Source organism: Vombatus ursinus, unplaced genomic scaffold, assembly GCF_900497805.2.
Source record: "Vombatus ursinus unplaced genomic scaffold, bare-nosed wombat genome assembly UNPS02014839.1, whole genome shotgun sequence".
NCBI classification, from domain to species: Eukaryota; Metazoa; Chordata; class Mammalia; order Diprotodontia; family Vombatidae; genus Vombatus; species Vombatus ursinus.
Genome location: NW_020954617.1, coordinates 3,920,529 through 3,944,551, shown reverse-complemented (window position 1 = coordinate 3,944,551; position 24,023 = coordinate 3,920,529). Strand labels below are relative to the sequence as shown.

Here is a 24,023-nt window from a genome sequence, read left to right as displayed (position 1 = left end):
GGGAAACTGAGGCCCACAAAAGTGAAGCAACTTACCCAGGGTCACACAGTAAGCAAGAACAGATTCAGGATCAAAATCAGCTCCTCTGGCTTTGAATCCATCCCCCTTTCCACTGCCTCTTCAACAGAGATCTTCAGTAACCTTTACTTAGATGATACATCTCTGTCCCAGGCAATAGGAGGATATTTGATCCACACCAGTAAGCAGCAAGCTTCTTGTCTGATTGCTCCCATCTGTTCACTCACTGTCCCTGGGACAGCAGAGACCAAAAGACCCTAAGGCCCTTGTGGACATTTATGAGGGACACCAGGGTAAAGAAGATGGAGTGGTAGAGTTGGAGTCAAGACATTTGAGCACCAGGCTCTTCTGTGTAAACGTATCATCTGCCCTGGTGATGCTGAGACAAAATTGCCTAGGATTTAAGAAGACCAGATCCAACCACAATATGCCTATCATAGTGGAGAGGAGAAGGTGAGGAAAAGAAGCTAGGCATCTGGAATCTGATGTGCTAACTCTGTGCAGGAAGCACCCTTGTCAGGAAGCAAAGTCAATCATTATACCTTTGGTTTGATTAACATTGATTTTCCTAGACAAAATCCAAACTTCTATTTCAAACTGAAATTTATAGGATTTTCCTTTGTGTATCTTTGTCAACTTTTCTTTGTCCCTAGTTTCCATAATAAATGACTTTTAAAACCTTAGGTTTTAAAAAAATTAATTAAAAATTTTTTTTGCTAGATTATAGGCAGACTCTTAAAAAAATGGTAGAGATAGAAGACTCCAAGCTAAAGTGGGCCAGGAATACTAAAACAATACCAGGGGGCTCAGTAAGAGCTGGTGTTGTCTCCCCTTCCTAACTGATCAGTCTCCTCTTTGTGTTGACTAATGATGAAGTCTGCTAAAGCTTACCAAAAAAAGTCTGTTTTGGTTGAGGGGACAATTCAGATATCCAGAAAGGGCAAGTATACTGAGGGCTGTGCTGGCTGGCTTCATCAGGAACCTGGGGAACATTGTGAGTGATTCTGAGAGCAAAGTCCTATAGAAATGACCAAGAAGGATTTGAAACAGAAGGGCAAGGCAAATTGGAAAGCCTATGAGACTGCAAATTAGATGTGAGAATGACTGAGAGAACATAGGAAGTTTTCACTGAATCTGCCCACCTAGAGCCTGGGAGGGAGAGAAGGTGGTTTATAGAGGATATCTGTTTTATCTCAGCCCCTTCATTCCCAGGAATCTCCCCTATAATGTTAAAGCAGTGAATACTATAGTTAGGACTAAAAAAAAAAAATGTGTGTATATGTGCCTGTGACATTTAAAAAGTTTGAGAGATGTAATTTCTGGGTAATTGAATCATTTTATTAATAAGGTTAGTATGTTTATTAATAAGAAGAGGACAGTGGAACTCTCGAATACCAAAGACCCCTCATGGTGGTGGTTACTATATGCTCTTGGACGAGTTATTTGTTCCTGAGGGAGGCAATCAATTCTGATTGGTTAACAATTAATGAGAAACTGAATATTATAATGAGGGGCTAGAGTACATGACTTGAATCACCCAAGTCTTAGTCAAAAAGACATCAATTTTCATATCACCTGTCTGACAAAAGGGAGAATCAACATTTTCCCAGACCTGTCTGAGTAAACACAATGAGCAGGAGTCCATCCATTAGCCTAAACTTGGAATTTCTATTTTTTTTGAGAAAGATTTCCCATACTGTCTGATTTCTAGATGAGGAAGTAGAAAAGGGGAAAAACCTCGGTCTTGATTCAATAATCAGTTATTAATACAAAAGAGAAAAATAATTTCTCTCAAACCCATATGATATATCTATATCCATGTGTTTCTTTTTAGGAGGCACTGGATGCTTGGTTTCTTTCCAAAGATATGCCAACTTTAAAAGCTTGAAGGAGGGGAAGCTAGGTGGCAGAGTGGATAGAACACCGGCCCTGGATTCAGGAGGACCTGAGTTCAAATATGGCCTCAGACCCATAACACTTACTAACTGTGTGACCCTGGGCAAGTCACTTAACCCTATTGCCTAGCCAAAAAAAAAAAGCTTGAAGGAAATCCATTTTTGCCAATTTCAAGGAAAAGGATAGAGAGAAGCCTACTTTTTAAATATAAAAATAATAATTAGAAAGTGATTTTTCCCTTTTGTGGACTCATAGCCCTTACTGTCTACATTGCTCTTTCATCAATCCTGTGGTATCTTGTATTATTATATTGCATTATTATCTTGTATTATTATATTGCATTGTTATCTAATTCAAATATCATTGTGCAATTTTTTTTGGTGTGTTTAGTTTTCATTTTCTTTGTAGGCCAGAACAGTAGGAGCATAGATTTAGAGCTGGAAGGCATATTAAAGATACAGCCCCCTCATTCTGAATGAGGAACCTGAAGCTCAAAGGGGTTAAATGATTTACCCAGGGCACATAGGTAATAAATATCTGAGGCAGGATTTGAAACCAGATCTTCTAGATTTCGAGTCTAGTGCTCTATATTCTCTGGAAGTGATGTATTGAAAAGGTAATGTTTATAAGAAATCATTTAAGTATTGTTAGTGTAAATAAATGTTAGCCTAAATGTTAGATTCTTGTTCAGTGACCATGTGTAGATGTATTGGAGAATCAGAATCACACCAATATTCAATTTTTCTTTATAAATATAACCAGAAAACTACAGAAAATTGTAGCAACTAAATGGATGTATAACTCACAAGTTCTGGGGGAGGGCCAAAAAAAGTGGATACAATTGATTTTATCATGTATCTAAAGGCAATAGGAAATGTGAGACAGGAAGGAGTTGGACTTAAAGGTTTTTTTTTCTGCTATAGATATATGATCCTATGACTTTGGTCATCTTATATCATAGTGCTCATGAAAAACATTTGTAAAAACTGAAGATAATAGCAGCTTGTGTATGAGCATTTCTATTTCAGAGAATAAGGAAGTATTCTGTGAAAAACTTGAACAGACCCTCCACAGTGAAGTAAAATGTATTTTAGTACTTTGTTACAAAGCTAGATATAAGGAAAGATAATGAAAAATATCTTGGAAAATAAGGTTCCAAAGTAAGAAATGAAAGAGACCAAAGACCTATAGATTATTTAGGAACCTCTTGCTTAGCTATCTCATCAATACTTTTTTTTTTCCAAGAAGAGAGTTGGGTGGCAATGAGTATGGTGAATATTAAATAATACCCCCTTAAATGAAATTGATTATTTTTTCTGATAGGAAATGCTTGATTACTGATATAGAGATTCATTTCTGAAGCTGTCTGTGTAAACTCAAGCTATCAACCTATTAGAGTGAAGAGTAAAGTCAATACTGAATTAGAAGGAAATAAAAATGAGTATGTAGTGTACAGTTCAGGCAACTCCCCTCTTGACCTGGAGGACCTTAGATATTGTCTAGTCCAACACTGTAATTTTGTGGATGAGGAAACTGAAGACTTAAGGAGGTTAAGTGACTGACTTGGCCAAGATTGTACAGGTACTAAGTATTAGGGGTGGGAATTTGAACTCAGACCCTGTAACTCTAGAATCTGTGTTATATTAAGTACATCATGGGGAAATAGAAAATAAAGTTGGGAGAAGCAGCTGGACCTGGCACATGCACAGAGGATCCAGACTTGACAATACAAAAAGTTTAGTGCTGCAAGTAGAGGTGACACAATTTTGAGGGGTCTGAGGGACTGATTCTTAAAATAAATGAAAGAGAAGAGCATATCAAACACTTAGAGGAAAAGTCCTAGACGTCATTTCAGAAAAAAATAACTGAGTAAAAATTAATAGCTACTGATTTGTATTCCAACTTTCCCATTTCTATGCAATCTTTGTGAGAATAGCTTACAGATATGTCAAGGGTATCTTTGATGAAGGTATGAGAAAGGAACAATAAGGTTTTTGCAAATTATATTCTACAGCAGACCACATCTTGATAGTCACACAATATACTTGATTTGTTGCTTGTTAAATATTTCTTTAAAAAGAATTTGAATTGGTAGAACAAAATGCTGCCTTAAAGGCTCTTTTCCAAAAGGTTATCTCTTGCACTTGTCAAAATGATCCAAATTTCTTTGAAAAATGAAACTGAGATCACTGTTGAATGACCATCTAATCATTAATCTGATGTGTTTCCCACTGTTTTCCACTTAAGGAGGGGGTCCACTATAACGTCCAAATCAAACAAGGATTCACTTTAGACTGTGAGCTCTTCCAGGTACTGTTTGCAGATGATGATATTATTCTGAATGCACCAAACCCCAGAATATTACATAGTCTCCAAAGTGAGATCTATAATCAGTCAAAGGGGTTAGTCTATTCATCCACAAAGAAAAACCAAGTAGATGAAAGATATTATTTTCCAGATTATGTCATAAGGTTGAATGAACAACCCATAGAGCTAGTTCATAAATACATATATCTCACGCAGACATTGCAGACGAGCGAAGAATTGGGCTGTGAAATGAATAGGAGGAGAGAGCAAGTTGGATTTTATTTAGGAAATTATATAGTAATTTTAGGGGGCAGCTAAGTGGCACAATGGATAGAGTGCTGGCCCAGAGTCAGGAAGACTCATCTTCTTGAGTTCAAATCTGGCCTCATATACTTATCAGCTGTGTGACCCTAGGCAAGTCATTTAACCCTATTCTTCATCTGTAAAATGAGCTGCAGAAAGAAATGGCAAATCACTCCAGTATCTTTGCCAAGAAAACCCCAAATGAGATCATTAAGAGTCAGATACAACTGAGCAAAAACAACAACAAAACAGTGATTTTAATTATCTCAATCTTCTCCCTGAAACACTAATTTTAAAAAAATCTGTATTCTTCCAAAGATGCTCTCTGACTTTGAGTAATGAATTACCATAGTCTCTGAAGAATAAAGTTGTCGGTCACCCAAAGTGAGATGGAGAGGCAAGGTCCATTTGGACCTTGGTCTTACAGAGGTAAGCTTTTGCTTTCTCTTACCTGCAATCAGTCTATCAGCTACTTCCCATTATTCCCAAACCATGCTGCCTATATTCTGCCAATCTTCCTTATTTACTCTGTTAGGTGAACTTTTGCCTGACCTTGCCCAGAACCAGGTCACCTTGCTACTTCTTGACTATTTCCAAATGATGCAGTCATGTACCCAACTTTCCACCTATCTTTGTAGCTCCCTTTACATATTGACTATCCTCATTAGAATTTAAACTACTTGAGGTCAGAGAGCAAAAACCTTCCCACCTATCTTTTGGTTTATAACTTTTATTTCCAAAATTTAGCATAGATACCTAGCACTTAGTAAGCACTTCATAAGTGTTCTTTAATTCATTCATTAAAGGATACTGTAAGAAAGATGTATAACCAGAATAGGAGGTGGGTCAGTTATTTAAAATAAGGAATAACCAATGGACAATTTAATAAAAATGAAGGATATGAAGGCAAGTCCCTAGCACATTAGCTAGGACCTCCTGTTTGCTTCCCCCACTATTGAGATTATGGAAATACATGGACAAGAGGTGATCAGGATGCAAAGACATAAATAATTTACAATCTACACCAGTGAAAGGATTATCCATATTGATGAGATCACAAATCATTGAAGTATTGAATCATCCTCTGGTTGTGCTGTTTGGTGAAGGTAAGCCAAGGATAGATTTCTAGAAGAGACATTTGAAATCGCCAAATCTCCTGGTCATGTTTTAAGAATTCAAAATGTGGGGGCAGCTAAGTGGCGCAGTGGATAGAGCACCGACCCTGAAGTCAGGAGGAACTGAGTTCAAATCTGGCCTCAGACACATAACACTCTCACTAGCTGTGTGACCCTTGGCAAGTCACTTAACCCCATTGCCAATTAAAAAAAAAAATTCAAAATGTGGCCGTATGGATCCTGGAGGAATGTAGGAGTTCCATCCCTTTTGGTGCTTGCTCTTTAGGGGACCTGATAACATTTACTCTAATGTTCATTCTATTAATTTAAAGAAAAAGAGGAAAAGGGGGGAAAACATCAAAGACTAAGGTTGTCATATGTGAGATCTACTAAATTATAAAAAAAAATAGATGTGCTTCCTTTTGGGAGAGGTTGTTGTGAAGGACCTGAGAATTCATTTCTGGCTACAGTAAATTCAGGTTGTCTTTTGGGTAGAAAGATGATCATATTAATAGGATATGTACTTTGTACATTTCCTGAGAATGGTTAACTTACATTGACTCCTTCATAGTCTCTCATTCAGTTTTCCTCATGCCATTAGGCAGACATTTGTCAGATGGTTGGCCAGGGTCTGCTGCAGTGGAATTTTCATCTGTGTGAAGCTAAATGGGGATCATTCTAAGAACTTTAATCTCATTAGTCCTATGAGTTAACCAGTCTAGGAAGCATAGTAGGAAGGGGATTTACTACCTCTTTCTCTTACATTAAAATCCTGCCCAGCAGTCTTTGGCCCTCAGAATCAGCTCATTCATGCCATCTGGGAGAGGTGATAAACAATGAGGTGATGACTGGGGTACTGGGGAATATGGATAATCATGCAAAATTCAAGAAATTGTCAACAGGGAAATACATTTGCCTAGACAAATGGCCCTATTGACATTTTTACCAATTTGCAGGATTCAGATTGTTTATTAGTGAGTGGCAAAATGCCAGTCCAAATGGAAGCTTTGCCAGCTCTGAATTTACTGACTTCCATTACTTGGTTATAATTACTAACTTTTTATTTTTTAATGTGCTGTTGCTGACATGCTTGGAGGGAAAAATTGAACCACAGCAGTGATTGCACAGCAAGGAAATCAGGAGAAGAGGAACATTAAATGTTAGGTGACAGTTTGAAGTCAGCAGTGATGGGAGTGAGTGGGTGGGAGAGTTAAATTTGTAAGTGATTTAGCAAATGATGCTAAGAAAGTGCCTCAGCATCATCTCAACTTCCATATTATAACAAATCATAATTGATCACTTTTGCAGTCTTGGAAAAAGACTATTTTACTTAAGATACATTTCTCTGTTCAAAGAAGCTACATTCCAAAGTGTTTTCCTACCTTGTGTTTAAAAGAATATCATTAAAGTCTTCTTAGCTGAGTGAAAATGTGGAGAGAGTAGTGAGGGCACTAATTTGGACAATCTCCCCACATTGCTAACTTTCCATTAAGAGCATAAATACTAGCACTTGCAAATCACATAAACAGGTATTTCTTTTTTGGTGGACCCTCATCTTCAGGTTAGTTCCCTGGTCTGTACACTTGTTCGAGTGTCAACGGCTGCCTTTCAGGGGTTTGTGGCCCTGCTGCTTATTTTTCTTCATCAACCTAAAGAAGTTTGGGGACAAATATCATTATTTGAATGGCTGCTATCCAGCATAATTTTGGGGATGATGAACACCTTATACTGGCTAAGGCTGATCATTATATGATTATTTTCTATAATGCCCCTGGCACAAGATCAACTCAAAACTTTTATAGGATATTTGAAAATAGCATTTATAACAGGGTTGGGGAATCTCTGGCCCTTGGCTTTAATTTCATCTGACTGGAGGCAAGTTTTCTAAGATTCAGTGTCTGTCAGTCCTTTGGGCCTTACCCCTCACAGTTAAGATTTTTTAAAAAAAATAGCTTTTATATTTGAAAGAGAGTTCCCAAGGCAAAAGACTGACTCTCTTACTTTTGCTTTGCCCTCCTTCCTTAGTTTCTAGTTTCCTCTTTGGTTCAGTTTTTCTTTTACTCAATCCCTCTTTCCCTTAGGCCCTTTTTTCTCAGTCCTTCAGACCATTTTTCTTCTAGTCTACCACTTTTTCTCTCTTTTTTTCCTCCCCTCCTGCTCTTTCTCTCTCCTTCTCTCTCTCTCCTATATATATATTTTAAATTATTTCTTGCTTTGATTGACTTTTTTGGGGGAGTGGGAGGAAGGGAAGTCAGATCTGCAATTTTATAAGTGTGTAAGGAACACCCTGTGTATAAACAGTGTATATCACTCTACAGAAGTACATTGACAACTCACCTATAACTTATCTTCTTAGCAGATTACCTGGGGGACTTAGTGACTAAGTGAGCTAAGCAGAGTCATGTGACAATATATGTATTTGTAAGAGATAGGACTTGAGCTCACATCTTCCTGTCTCCAAGGCTGGCCCTTTATCCACTCTGATGGGCTTTTTCTCATTCATTGAGTAGTGTTATATATATTTCCTGTTCATAATTTTTAAAATTGGGTAAGCTCAAAATGTATTTCTTCTCTCAAAAAAATCCTGTCATTCAGTATTAGCAGTTTTTCACTTTTGTTGGCCCTCAGTTGTTTGTGTGTGTGTGTGTGTGTGTGTTCACATCCTAGATAGCCCTGGGTTTGTGGATATGTGTACACAGACACTGAACACAGAAATATGTTTTCAAACTTCAAAAAAAAATCCAGGATTTTGTTGCACTCGCTGTTGGAGGTTCTAACTCTTCCATGCCTTCCCAGTCTTTTTGAATTACCATGACTGCTCCAAATCATTAATTGGTAGACAACCTTTTCTGTGAAGAGCCTCTTAGCACAGCATATAGAACTATGAGCCTGGAGTCACCAAGATCTGAGTGTTCAGACACTTAGTAGCTGTGAGTCCCTGGGCAAGACCTTTAACCTTCCTGCCTCAGATGTCCTCAACTGTAAAATGAGGATAATAACAGCACCTACCTCACAAGGTTGTTGTGAGACTCAAATAAGACAATATTTATAAAAAGTGCTTAGTATAATGCCTGGAACATTGTAGGTACTACATAAGTGTTTATTCCCTTCTCTCTAATCCTTAGACAACAGGCACATAAATCTGTCACCAGATTCATATTTGAAACTTTTGAAGATAGACAGGACCTTTTAAAGTTTACCTTCTTCTGGCTGAAATTTTGGGAACACAGGAATGGCTACGCTATGATAACGCATTAGAATAGAACTAATGGAGAGAATACATGTATTTTTGTTGAGTAAAGTCTTACCTTTGGTTAACGTTGGCTTGAATTGCTGGGTCTCTCTTAATCTTAAAAAAAAAAAACCAAAACAACTTTTCACTTGACCTTGTATTCCCTTCAAGAAATCATTCTGGTTGTGAGCTAGCATTCTAGTAGAATTGGGCTGGTTTGAATTATCTCCCACACTCTTGAACAATCAAGCAGTGGGGCTAAGATGCTATGGAGCAGACCTGGGGTGTTTGATTTAACCTCCAGGTAAAGTCAGCTGGGGCCCAATTGTGGGGCTTTTGGGCAAGGAGTATTTAAAGACAGTGCTAGGACTCTGGCAGGGAGATACTGCAACTCCAGGGAATTTTTTTTTTTGTGGAGTGCTTTCACCTGGGGGTTTGAATGAATTTTTTTTTTAAATTCAGGACATTATATGTCTTAACACTTGGGCTTTGAGTGATCCATTATATCATAGGTGGAACCATGGCCAGGACAATTTTATACTCTCTTCTCTCAAACTCCTACAAAAACAGACTCTACTTTTTCATCTCCTATTTTCCAGCCCCTGGCAGTTTTGCTTCTGACCCAAGCACTTGAGTAAAACTTCCTCTCAGAGGTTACCAATGAACTCAGTTACTAAATCTGATGATCTTGGCTGAGGCCTCATTCTACTTGACCTCTCTCAGCTTTGGACACTGACAAGCCCCTTTTTCTGAATAACCACTTTTTCCTGGGCTCTTTCCAATAAATGAATGAATGAAGAAGCATTTATTAAACACTTTTTATATGTCAAGCACTGTGCTAGTTCTTATACTTGTCTGAATGCTCATTTTCTGTTTGAATGCTCAATTCTCCATCTCTGTTGCTGAATTATCATCCATCACTCTACCACTAAGTAAGGTTATCTTCCAAGCCTCTGTCCTAGAGGCAGCTAGGTGGTACAGTGGATAGAGTCATGAACTTGAAAGACCTGAGTTCAAATCCAGCCTCAAATACTAGTTGTATGACCCTGGCAAGTCACTTAACCTCTGTTGGTCTCAGTTTCTTCAACTATAAAATGGGAATAATAAGAGTTCCTATCTCTCAGGGTTGTTGTTAAGATCACGTGAAATAATATTTGTAAAAAAGTGTTTAACAAAGTGCCTGGCTCTTAGTAGATGCTTAATAAATGCTTGGTTTCTTCCTTCCTTCTGAGAGCATTTTCTCTTCTGACTCTGCGTATTCTCTAAGTGCTATCATCCATTGTAGTGAGTTTAATTATGTTCTATATGCCAATAACTCAAAGGTCTCTATATCCATCCTTAATCTTTCTCCTGAACTCCAGCCCCACAGCACAAACGGCCTGCTGTACATCTCCACCCATTTGTCCAGTCTACTTCAAGGTCAACTTGTCCAAATGTTGACATTTTCTTCCTTTGTTTGTCAGAGAGCTAACAAAAACAAAGTGGGGAGTGGTAGAAGAGCTCTTATGCTGGTGATCTGGTCTGACTACTTATTGCTGCATTAAATGGGATATTTCTCATAGTTGAGATACTCACAGAACTTTGTGAACTAAGAAGTTCCTTTTTCACAGTCTTAGAAGACCATCCTGTATTTTCCAGTTGTGTGAATCATTGCATTTCCTTTGAATTTGCCCTTTTGTGTTTGATTCTAGGAAGACATGTCATATTGAGACATTCCAGAAAAGATGTGGTGTTCTTTAAAGGGGATCTGGTAGTTTATGTCAACCCATGAGAGTAATTTTATGTTTATGAGGTGAAATTACCACTGATGAAAGCCAAGTCCAAGGTAGATCAGGTTAACTCTTCTTGTCTGAAAGTAACTTTGAGACATCTCTTACTATTTTCATATGTATGATAACTAGCAGAGGGGGAAAAAAAGCACACCTCCTGATTAAATGTACACTGTAGAATCAGTATTTAAAATAGAAAATTATAAATTTAATAGAAATAGAAATTGAAAGAATCCACCGATCTCCTCCTGAAAGAGATCCCCAAAGGAAAACTCCTGGGAATATTGTAGTCAAATTCCAGAGTGCCCAGGTCAAGGAGAAAATATTACAAGCTGCCAGAAAGAAACAATTCAAATATTGTGGAAACACAATCAGGATAACACAAGATTTAGCAGCTTCTACATTAAGGGACTGCAGGGCAAGGAATATAATATTCCAGAGGGCAAAGGAGATAGGATTACAACCAAGAATCACCTACCCAGCAAAACTGAGCATAATCCTTCAGGGAAAAAAAAATGGTCATTCAGTGAAATAGAGGACTTTCAAGCATTCTTGATGAAAAGACCAGACCTGAATAGAAAATTTGACTTTCCAATATAAGACTCAAATGGAACATGAAGAGGTAAACAGGAAAGAGAAATCATAAGAGACTTATTAAGTTTGAACTGTTTACATTCCTGCATGGAAAGATGATATTTGTAACTCATGAGACCTTTGTCAGTATTAGGGGAGTTGGAGGGAAAAAATTATATGTATGTATATGTACATACATACATATAGATAGATAAAGGGCACAGGGTGAGTTGAAGATGAAGGGGTCTTATCTGGAGAATAAAATTAAGGGGTAAGAGAGGATTATACTAGGAGAAGGAGAAAGGGAGAGGTAGAGCGGGATAAATTATCTCACAAAAAAAACAGAAAAGAAAAGGCTCTTATAGTAGAGGGGAAACAGGGGAAGGGGAGAGGGAATGAGTGAATCTTATTCTCATAGAACTTGACTTAAGGAGGGAATAACATACACACTCAATTGGGTGTGGAAATCTGTCTTACCTTATAGGAAAGTAGGGGGGGAAGGGGACAAGAGAGTAGGGGGATGATAGAGAGGAGAGCAGATTGGGAAAGAGGGTAATCAGAAGCAAATACTTCTGAGGAGGGTCAGGGTCAAAAAAAAGAATAGAATAGAATATAAACCCATCAAGGGTACTTTTTACAGTTCAATTTTGTATTTATTGCCCTAGCACCTAGCACTGTGCCTAATTTGACTGATTGATAAAATTTGTAATATTAAATAAATCACCGTTCCTATTAAGCAATAAAAATTAGGCATATTAAAAATTTTTTTAAATCCTACACATATTATTGAATTGATACAACTTTTTTCCCTTTGGAGATATTTTCCTCAATAACTTCAAAGCATAACTAAACAAATATAAAAAGCTTATTAATCATACAGACTATAATAGAAATTGTTTAATTGTAAATAATTCTATTCATGGGTTGTCCCTTACCTTTTTAAGAATTTGACTATTCACAAGGCCTATGTTCTTATCAAGTTAGTTTCAAATGTTATGCTGCTCAAAATGATTGTCAAAAGAATTCAAAATAATTTGGGGCTGATTGTATACTCCAAAATTTCCATTTCAAAACCAAAAAGTTTTAAAGTAGATGCTTGCCTAAAATCACTTCCAATCTTAGTAGTAGCATAATAGGAAATTGAAAATATAGGATGTCTTAAAAGTCTAAATGCAGTTTTTAGCATCCTGTTTACATTACAAAATTTGCAAATATGTAACACCATAATATTTTAAATAATATTTTATAGAGCATGATGAATGCAGACAAAGTTTTCAACTTGGAGATTAGGTTGACAGACCACTCTATTAAAATTCCTGAATACTCAGCACATAAGTTATCAATCATTCTTATCAAAAAAACCAAATTCATACATTTCCTGGTAAGGGGTATTGTTTCCTTCTTAATATTTGATTATGCTTATATATTTTATCAACACATTTCTTTAAATCTGTTACATAATTGAGGTCCATAGCACCAAACATGTTCTTTTGAAGCCCTCAGAATATATAAATGGATTGTTCAAAAGCATCAAATTGACTGGCCAACAAACTCCCTTTATGTGATATATTTACATGGCAAGAATCTGTATATTTCATGCATATGCTATTCCCTCCAACTCATTACAGGTAGTACTCAATGACTGAAAGTACTGCTGTTCATCTATCATACTTGTACTTTTTGGTGCATTTTGTAGAAAGCGTATTCTCTCTATCAAATGCTCTTTTTTAAAGATATAAACATGATATTACTGACCCAAAATTGGTTGATAATGCTTTGAAATTTGTAACTTGATATCAGAAATGGAGTTGGTCTGATTCATTCATGTTCTCCTAGTCTCTTTGTGACATTGTATTTATGTGTTTGTGAGATGTCTAGCTATTGAGGAATTTACTCTTTAGTCATATAATAGAGAAAAGCTAACTGGTTCATATGGGAAACACAGCTTCTTACCTTGAGTACAGTGGTGTTAAGATTTTTATACAGAAGAATTAACTAGCTATAGACCCCTCTCTATATAATTGTATTTATTCTGAAATTGGAAAAGGAGAAGGGCCGATTTAGGGAAGAAAAAGAAAAAAAGAAAGTTCATTAAATTTAATAACCATTTATTAAGTACCTGCTATATTTAAGGTATATAAACTAAGTATTGGAGGAAATTAAATAAGAAGTAAGATATGAAGTGAGGAGTGCATAGATTCCAGCTTTGGGGACAACCTATGCAAAAGCACAGAGATAGAAAGTCTAGTAACAAGTTAGAGAACAGAAATTAGGCTGATTTGATGGAAGTGTAGAGTTTGTGAAGAGTAATAATATTCAATTAGCCTCAAAAGGTAGACTCAGCCTCGCTTATTTCAACTGACTTTTCTCTTATCTTCCAAAATAAACACCTTTTCTTTCACCATGTCACACTGTGCATCAACATTTTTGCTGAACTCTTGTAGCCTTATCTGGATCTCAGGCAAACTTTTAACTGGGTGCTTTAATACAGAGAAAAGGCAACTAGTGAATCTTATATTTTGTCTTGCTGTACAAAATTGGTAGCTGTCCTTTTTATGGTGTGAAAAATTTTATTGGACAGTCAACCTATCTTTTAATTTCTTTTTCTATCTCTGTCTCTGTCTCTCTTTCTCCCTCTCTGTGTGTCCCTCTCCTCTCCTCTTTCTCTCTTTCCTTTTCCCTTCACATTCCCCTTTGCTTTTCCCACCTCCTCCAAGCTAGAGGATAGTGCTCAAGATTATAGTTGGGTGCAGAGAGGAGGACAAATGCTTAGGGAATTATTGCAGAAAAGAGTAGTTTTGTGGGTGTTTAGTTCTTGCCTGAACATACCGATCCCTCTTTTATATCCACCTTGAGCTTTGATTATACTCTTAAGTCTCCCTGAAAGGTACCAGTAGCTTTAACACTGGGAGAGTAGTTGGGTGTTCATATGGGCAGTTAAGTCCAAAAAGAAGTTAATGGCTGTAATCATTACACATTCTAGGCACCAGTTCTGTAGTAATAATAACAAATCCATCTGAGAGGCCGACAGGAACAAGCTGTTGTTGTGATGGCAGCTGTTGCTATGGCTAGGATCCCTGAGGAAGTGCTCAGCAAAGCACTACCCCCTGAGGAAACAGTACAGCTTCATGCTGTTTGTCCACATGAGAAAACCAATGATACCATTGAACAGCACAAAGAATCCACCTCGCCTTCCTCTTCCTCCATTAAGTCAAGCGATCAATGGACAAGATCAGCTGCCAAAAGAAAAAAGAGCAAAAGCACTCCCAGCAGGGGCCCTGAGTGAACATGTGTTTGCTAGCTCAGTCTTAAACAAACTCTTGCCTGTTAACTCCTACCCAGCTGTGTGGGAGGCAATACAATATGATAAGTGTGGATTCGTCTAAGCAGCTGTGTTTTATATGCTGGAAATAAAAGGATAGTGTCATGGTTGACCCATTCACTCTGGCCATCTTGATGAGATTGGTTATTTAGCTATGGCAACTGGAAGATTGTACAAATGGGTCAAAATGAATGGCTTGTTGGGCTGTAGACTGATTTGTCCATCATAGGTTGGCATAGCATCAGTGTTTGGTGAGAGAGGAATAAAAATCAACAACTGGGGTATGGACAGATTGTGAGATTTCCCTGGTGTTATGAAGTAGATGTGTTATGAAAAATTTATTGCTGAGTTTATGTAAGGGATAGCGATAGAGATTGGATTCAAGATTTCATTAGGATAGAGAACTCCTGGGTGAGGAAAATCCCTTTACCAATGCAGGTTGGCACCGTTCCTGCAACATAGAATTTAGAGAGTTGCCTAGAATACTGAGAGGTTAAGTGATTGTCCAGGCTCAAAGAGAGCATGTTTCAGAGGCAGAACTCGAAAATAGGGTTTCCTGGCTCCAAGACTGTCTTTCTAGTTAATATACTATGCTGTCTCTCTAGCTATTATGCTAAGCTATCTCTAATTTCTAATCAACTGAATAATATTTTAATGACTTCCATAACAAAATTGGAAATTTATTCTTATACAAAGTGTTTTGGACCTAAGAAATATTGTAAATTATGCCATGAAATTCATAAAAGTACCAAATTACACTTATATTAAATATCATAATTTGTTCCAAATGATAATTCCTTTTGGATAGTGAGGTCCTCCAGATAGTATTGTTTTCAGATGACATTGCATTGATTGTATCAAGCTTCAAGTCATTGCAGAGCCTCCTGGGAGAAATCTATAATAACTCAAAAGAATTTGTCCTGTCCATTCAAACAGCATAGGCCACATGTATGAAGAATATCTATTGCCCAAATTTCAACATGGGTTTGAATGGACATCATGGAGAAGAATAGCTAGATTGCTTTTGTAAAAACTACGAAGCTCTACTACAGACGTCAATCTTCCCATGAAAGAAAAGACTAACATTTTACCAGTGTTGTTATATGGCAATGAGACATGGGATACAAGTACTTCTGAAGAAATAAAGATGAGCAGCACAGAGAGAGCAATGAAAGGTGCATAGTGGGTATCAGCAGGATGCAATATAAAACCAAGGAGAAACTTTGAAGAAGAAGAACAAAGGGAAAGGATGCCAGCAAGGAACTGTGTGAGAGGAAAATAAGGTGGGCTGGTAATGTTGTTGTTAGTCCTTCATTCTTGAAGAGGACCAATGACATCAGGAGGGTGAGGTCTTGACTTGCAAGTGAATGGGATTTAAGTGAGACAGAGCTATGCAAAGTTGTCAGCCTCACTCTCTCCTCAGAGTCACTGAAGTCCAGTGGCAAGATAAAAGTCAAGATGACCAGCGATGGCACTTAGCCTTTTATCATTGGGTCATGTGGCATAGCAAGGAATGCCGAGTGGGCAGCCAGAACGTTCCCTCTTGTTGCCCTCACTGTGTTGGGAGATAGTGAGAAAGACCTCCAGCATACCATCTATTACATCATCCAAACCACTTATAAAATTGTAAAATATCACAATGCCAAGGATAAATTCTTGAGAAACCACCTAGAGATTTCCCTTCAAACTCATAATAATTCATTAATGTGTACATCTAGCAATTCCACAAAATGTGACTTCACCTAACTGCATAATCGTCATGTAGTCTACACCTTTCCTTCTTTCCCCTGAGGATAGCATGAGTGACTTTATCAAATGGTTTACCAAAATCTTCATATATCATGTCCACAGAATTCTCGATCTATTGGCATATTTATCATGCCATATAAGGAAATGAAATTAGTCTGGCATTTGTTACCATCATGAGGAATCATTAGCTTTTAATAATTATTATTTCCCTTTCTGAATAAGAAGCAAATCGTTTTAATACATTCTAGAATTTTGACAGGGTTCAAGGTCAAGCACGCTGGTCTATAGTTTGAAGACACTATCATCTTTCTTCTATTTGAAAATCAGAACATTTGCCCTTCTCTTCTGTTCACCTCAGTCCTTCAAATATCACTGCAATAAGTCAGCAGTCACATTCTGTAGTTCTTAGGGTACTTCAGATTGTCATTCATCAAGACCTGGGGAAGGAATCTTGTTGAGGACAAATAAGAACTCTTTTGTAATTTCCTCCTGTACCTCAGGTTTCAACTATCTGCTCACCACTTCAAATTTTATCCTCAGTTCCAGGATTGTTTTTCCAGTCAGAGAAAATAGAAGCAAAATAAAAATGAAAGAGTTTTGTCTTCTCTGTTACTTGTCACCATTTGTTGTTATCTGTTGCATACAATGCATCACTTATTCTATCTTCCTCTTGCCCCCAACATAGCAAAACAAACCAAGAAAAAGTAGCCAAGTTTGTTGTCTTTATAATTCATCACAAGCCTTAGCTCATTCTTAGCTTCAGTACATTTGACACTATTCAGGACCGTGTCACTCTTTAGTATTCATCTCCTATTATTTGTACTTGCTTCCTTCATCTATGCACACCATTAAGCAGAAGTCTACATTGTTTAATCAGTCCCCTGCCCATCCACATTTGTCTTCTTAGACAGCTCTCCTTTCCTGTTGTCATCCCTCCCCCACTGTTTATGTCTTTGGAATTTCACTTTTGAGAGCTTGCTGTTCCTCTTACATCTTGCTTTTGCTGATCTACTTATCCTTTTCTGAACACTTTAAAGCTGCACGCCGCAAGTTGAATGTGCATTACACAATGCCCAGCTTTCTTTTTCTTCTCTATCATGAATTCCAAGAGGACAATCACTTGTCCCTAAGATTACCAGTAACACAGTGGCATAAAATAGGCTAATTACAAAATAGTTTCATCTATTTATTAGAGAAAATAGGACTTGTACTTGCCAAAACTGGAGACACAGACAAGCATTTTAATTAAAAATCTTTTTTTTTTAAATTTGGTAACTCATCTACACAGCATGATGACAAATATTTTCAGCACAAATGAATGGTTTTTGCACAAATCTTTTCACATTGAAAATGATTAATTGAAAGGTTCCTCCTTTTTTGGGATCTGAATAAATTATGAGGCCAATTATCTGAAAAATAGCTGGGAGAGGAGCTTCCAGAGAAGGGAACCCCATTACTAACCCCTTGTTAGTAATGTTGGTTCTTGGCTTCTGTTAACTAGAAACAAAATTTCTATGAAAACATTGCAAAATGGGATATAAAGTAAAATAATCAAGTGTGTTTCAAAACGCTGTGATTCATGATAAAGGGAGGAGAAAAGGAAATAGTAATAGTAGTAGTAATAATAATTCTTTAAATAATACTTTAAAATTTCCAAATGATTTTTACATGCATTTTCCTTTTGTTTCTCACGTCAATATTATCAGGTGGCTAGATATGGCAGGTATTATTATTCCCATGTTATAAATGAAGTAACTGAAGGACAGAGAAGGTAAATAACTGACTCAAGGTTACATAACAAATAAGTAGTCAGGTAGGTACTGGGTCCTAAGCATCATGATGACTTCTTTCAATATTCAAAGAATATTTGTTATATCCAAGATACTGTGCTAGACACCGTGGAGACACAGGGAGAGATACAAAGGTAGCGATAATAGATATGCATAGCACTATGAAGTATCCAAAATGCTTTAAAGATACATTATTTTGTTTAGTATAATATATTTAGAGCTGGAAGGGACCTTAAAGGCCATCTGCTTCAACTCTCTCATTTTACAAATGTGGAAACTGAAGTCCAAAATGATTGAATGGTTTGTTAAAGGTCACAAAAGTAATAAAGTGGCAAAGCCAGTATTTGAGCCCAGATCCTCTGTCTCCAAATTCAACATTCTTCCCATTCCTCACAACAATTATGTGAGTTAGGTACCACAGGTATTATTATCTTTGTGTTATAAAGGCTCAAAGAATTAAATGTCTTTCTGAAGGTCACCCAGCCAATAAATCTCAAGTGGGATTTGTACCGATGTCTTTCTAGGACTCCAAGTCCATTATTCTACTATGCCATGTTCTTCTGACTAGATGAGAGAAGGGTTTGATGGTAATGGTGAATACTATAGGGGAAGAGAAAAAAAAGAACCATTGTAGTCTTTTTTTTTTCCCTGTCACCTTCATCCCTAACAGGAGGACAGGTGTGTGTGTATGTGTGTGTGTGTGTGTGTGTGTGTGTGTGTGTGTTGGGGAGATGGGATCAGGCTAGAAACATATTAAATGTTCATTGGACAATTGCTTAGTGATATAGTTTTAAAGTCATGAGGTTTTGAACACATCTTAGTTAAAAGCACTATTTAAAAATACTGTTAGTGTATTTTAATTCCGATTATAAAAGAGTACAGTCTACCAGAAATTGAATATAGAAAAAATTCAAACCAAATGCTTTAGTTTGCATTTTTTGGAGTTAATCTAAAGGAGGGAAGTTATTTTAGACTTCTGGGGAAAAGCCCACTGCCTAATTATTCCAACATCCTTCTTATACCTGCATTTTTATTTTATGTCCTCTTTACACCTGTTTAATTAATCTTAAACTGATGATGCCAGCTGCTAATTAAACAGCCTCGAATGTGACTGACTGAAGGTAGTAATTTGGGATAATTAGCTTTGGTTTCAAACACTCAATTTTCACACTTTGTGCTCATTTTTAGAAAGGGGTGGCTCCTTATTATGGGCAGAGTGGGGACTGTCCACGCTATCTTGGTATTGGACTCTGTGAAGAAGAAGAAACTATTGGGTACCCAGAGAGGGCTAGGGAATGTTTGTGCTGTAGAAATGATGATAGGAGAGTTCTCTACCAACCTGAGGTTTTAAATAAATATTCTGTCCTTCAAAAATGAGGCTGCTATGGAATCTTTGCAAATAAAGGAAACATGCATTTTGAGGTCTTCTCCACTCCCTTCCCCCCCCACCCCTGGCCAAATCAGATATAGTTTATTTCCTATGATCAATAGCAAGCTAGAAAGATAGGGTTAGGTGTCATGGATGAGAATAAGTCCTATTAGGAAGGCAGGGGAACTTAGCAGGAGAACTTAAGTGGCCTCATAATCTTAGAGGATCTGGATTAGATGCAAAATCTACCAAGCAAACAGTTAACAGGATTGGATTGTTCAGCAACTGTATAGACAGGAAAAAGAGAATCATCATAACTTAAGTAGTAGACAAAGCTTTGAAATTGGTCACCTCCCTGAGAGAAAGTGGCAGAAGGGAGATTTAGCCTCTCCTTTCTGAAGATTTAGGGATGGGTACTCCCAATGAGAGACATTATGCTAGTTTATGGTGACATCCAGTGACTTTACCCAAATCTTCATCTTTGTAACCTAGGCCATAACCAAGCAATGTCCATTAACTTCCAGAACCACTGAACAACTCTTGGGTTTAGGGTCCCCTAGTTTGTTTATTTATTGATTTATTTATTTTCTCTAAATTTTACTAGTTGCTTTATTCAAAGGAGTGGCTGGAGAAAAATTTCAGTGGCAACCAATACCTTGAGGGCAAATTCACTATCCTGGCTTCCCTTTCATATGCTAATGAGCTACTTGTAGCCTCTGGTCTTTAACTAAGAGTGGAAAGATCCACTAGGTATAAAAGTAGTCTGAGTGATGCTTCTGAAAAAGGCGCTCACCCTTTATTCATAGGATAAAGTCATCTGAGTGAGACTTGCCCATATATTTCATTCTTTCTATAACTTGCCACCTACGTCCCCAAAATTTTTTGAAATCTGAAAGGAACACACCCTCATACAAATACAAAAGGAAAACAGTTCGTTCCTTCTAGGATCTTACTTTGGTAGGGAGTGAGGGGATGGTGGGTGGGTGGAGGATGGGGGTCAGAAGGATCAGAGACAACAGGTACATATATAAGTGCATATGAAGATGTTATTATGAAAAAGATACAGAGCCTGCTCACTTTCTAGGGTTTGGGTAGGGTTTATAGCCCTAGAACCCATGAGTTTTAGAATCATGGAATTGTAGGGCTAAAAGATGCCTAAAAGATTATTATCTGATTTAAGTGCTTTGTTTATACACACAGCTGAGACCCACAGAGGTGATCATAGGATCATAATTTAGAGCTGGATAGGACTTTAGAAGACATTGAGTTCAATCCTTAATTTTGCAGATAAGGAAACTGAGGCTGAGAGGTTAATTTCCTTGCTCAGGATCTCACAGCTAGGAAGGCAGGAAGCATCACAGATATGATTTAAACTGGTCTTCATGTCTCAAAGTCCAGCATTCTGTCCACTGTGTTGCCTATGGGAAGTAAAGGGGTCACAAAGCTGGTTGGTATGAGTTCTGGGATTAGAGCCCAGAACTTCTGCTGTTCAGTACAGGACTATGTTGCTCACTGGGTTTTCCCCAGTTATTTTTTCTCCGTTTAATTAGCAGGTTTTCATAAGCACAACATCATGAAAGTTTATTTTTCAGTACACATAGTTCACATGATTTAACTCATGCGGTCTCTGGTTATACAGTTAATCTCAGGTTTAATCATCAATCAACAAGCATTTATTAAGTAACTCTTACATGCCAGAAAATGTGCTAGTTGCTGGCAGAGAATAATACAAAGAGAAAAGTAAAAACATTCTCTGTCCTGAAAGAGCTTACATTCTAACAGAGGAAATAACATATACATACAAAAGTATGAACAGGATATTAAAAAAATAAATACAAGGTAGTTTGGGGAAGGAGAGCACTAGCAACTTAAGGGATCAGGGAAGGCTCCGTATAGAAATTGAGCCTTGAGCTGAGATCTGAAGGAAACCAGGGATTCCAACAGTCAGAAGTGAGGAGACAGAAGATTCTAGCCATGCAGGACAGCTAGCAAAAAGGCTCAGAGATTAGAGATGGACTGTTGTGGGTATTAGGAACAGCAAGGTGGCCAACATGTCCAGAAAATTTTGATTGGGAAAACTATCCGGTAAGATTGGTTTTGATAATCTGTCTGGGTATCTTATAAAAGTAGTCATTCCTTGCTCCCACACCCCAAACAACAAAGATCTGTATTCTGTTTTTAAAGTTGTTAATGTTAACATTTGTTGCATTACATTAGAGAATAAATGATGAGTTTGTAGCGTAAACTAGTCACCAGGCATTTATTAAGTGTTTACTGTGGATCTGGCACTGTACTAAATAACGGAGACACAAAGAAACGCAAAACATGATCCTTGCCCTCAAGGAGCTCTTCTGTGGGTGAGGCAATATGCTAACAATTGCATATACAAGACTTATGTATGTATGTATATACACATATATGTGTATTTATATATTATGTGTGTGTATTCTCTCTCTCTCTCTCTCTCTCTCTCTCTCTTTCTTTCCCCTCCTTTCCTCTCCTTCTCCCTCTCCCTTTCTCTAGAGAGGAAATGGAAGTTAATTTCAGAAGAAGGGCAAAGGGGAGTAAGGGAAGAAGGGGGACCAGGAAATTTGAGCCGAGTCTTAAAGGAAGTCAGGAGGCAGAGATGAGAAGGTAGAAAATTCCATGCATTGGGGATAAACAGTGAAAAAGCATTGAGTCAGGAGATGGAATATCATGTTTGAGGAATAACAAGAAGGCCAGAGTCTCTGGATCATCATAGAGTATATGGAAGGGAAGGTAGGAAGAGGCTAGGTTATCAAGGGCTTTGATCCTGGAAGTAATGGGGAGCTGCTGGAGTTGATTGAGTAGGGAGTGACGTGGTCAGACCAATGATTTAGGAAGATCTTTTTGGCAACTCAGTGAAGAATGGATTAGAGTAGGGAGAGACATGAGGCAGGGAGACCAACTAGTTGCCTATTACAATAGCCCAGGCTCACCAGGGTGTGCAGGGTGAGTGGACAAAAAGCGCTATATATGAAAGATGTTGTGAAGGTACAAGGGACAAGATTTGGCAACAGATTAGATGTGTGGGGTGAGGCTGAGGGAAGAGTTAGAGGTTGAGACTGACACCAAGGTCACAAGCCTGGGTAATCGAGAGGAATGTGGCACCATTAACAGTAGTAAGGACATTCAGAAACGGGGAGGCATTTGGTGGGAAAGGTGGTAAATTCTCTTTTTGGCGTATTGAATTTGAGTTATCTACAGGACAAACGTTAAAGAGCTATGTATGTGCTAGCTGTTGTTGTTGTCAAGCAACTACTATGTGCAAAGCACTGTGCTAGGTGGTTGGGATGCAAAGAAAAAAAAATTTATCCCTCCAGGGAGGTTGTGACTTTCCAAAGGCAATAAAAATATCACAGGAGGTGAGATTTGAACCTAGGTCCTTTGTCTCCAGAGCTAGTGTTCTTTCAACCTTTTCAGATTTTCTCATTGCATTATTTTTGTGGTTCTCTCCTCTGTCCCTATTCTATGTTCCTTTTGTCTCATACTTTTTAATGTACATCCCCTCATTAAATTGTAATCTTCCCAAGGGCAGAGACTATGCCATATTTTGTATCTTCAGTGCCTAGGATGGCGCCTGGCACCATGTATAATAGAAAATATGATAACAAATATAAATGTGTGCCTATTCGACGGTTGAGTTAGGTTAAAATAACCTGTCATTTCCTTTGCAGATACCTCAAATCAGCTATGCATCGACAGCTCCAGAGCTCAGTGATAACACCCGGTATGACTTTTTCTCCCGAGTGGTTCCACCTGACTCCTATCAAGCTCAAGCCATGGTCGATATTGTGACAGCTCTTGGATGGAATTATGTGTCAACACTGGCTTCTGAGGGGAACTACGGTGAGAGTGGTGTGGAAGCATTTACTCAGCTCTCCAGGGAAATTGGTAAGTGGGCATTGATCAGGTTTTTGTATTTCCTGTAGACAGGTTGCCCAAGACTGAGTATCACCAAGTGCTGTCTGGGCCATGTGTAATAATTAGAACTCTTGCAGATGTACGACCTAGACTGTCTGATCTTGAGGGAGGCTGAGAACATTATGAATGATTCCGTTGTGTGTCTATAGGTCTGTCAAGGTGACACTTTGGTGCTAATTTGGGAAAGAGCTCCTGGCTCAGGCAAACATTTTAAGAAGTTGTCTTGTTTGATGAGGGAGTTCTCTTATGCACTGGAGCTACTGTGAATTTGAATAAATGACATACTTCTTGATTGTTATAGAAGGAGGTTTACATTTGCAAGTCATTAAATTTAAAAAAAGTCCCAAATAGTCCCCAAGGCCATGTTTCACTGATATCATTATTAAATGATTCTATCATCTAGACGTTTTTCATATTTTCATTCTTGCCATGTGTGTGTATGCTTGCTCTAGCATGGAATGCAATGTGTAATCAGCAGATGGGAACACTGGGCTGAGGGTTAAGTCATGGCTTCTCATCCCAAAAGGGCTTAGTTACTTTTATTCTCTTGTGTGGTTATAGATTATACTCATTACCCAATGACAATCTCATGAATGCAACGCCTTGGTCATAAGAAGGAAAAGATGAGGCAAAAA

The 24,023-nt window shown here is 37.8% G+C and overlaps 1 protein-coding gene across 1 annotated transcript in view; it reads left to right on the top strand.

The window, feature by feature from the left end:
* The window catches only part of GRM8 (glutamate metabotropic receptor 8), a 907,987-nt gene that overhangs the window by 162,115 nt on the left and 721,849 nt on the right, over nucleotides 1-24,023 (top strand). Inside the window, exon 2 of the mRNA XM_027840194.1 lies at nucleotides 23,142-23,358. Coding sequence (XP_027695995.1) covers nucleotides 23,142-23,358 — 217 coding nt within the window. The remainder of the gene's footprint in view (nucleotides 1-23,141; nucleotides 23,359-24,023) is intronic.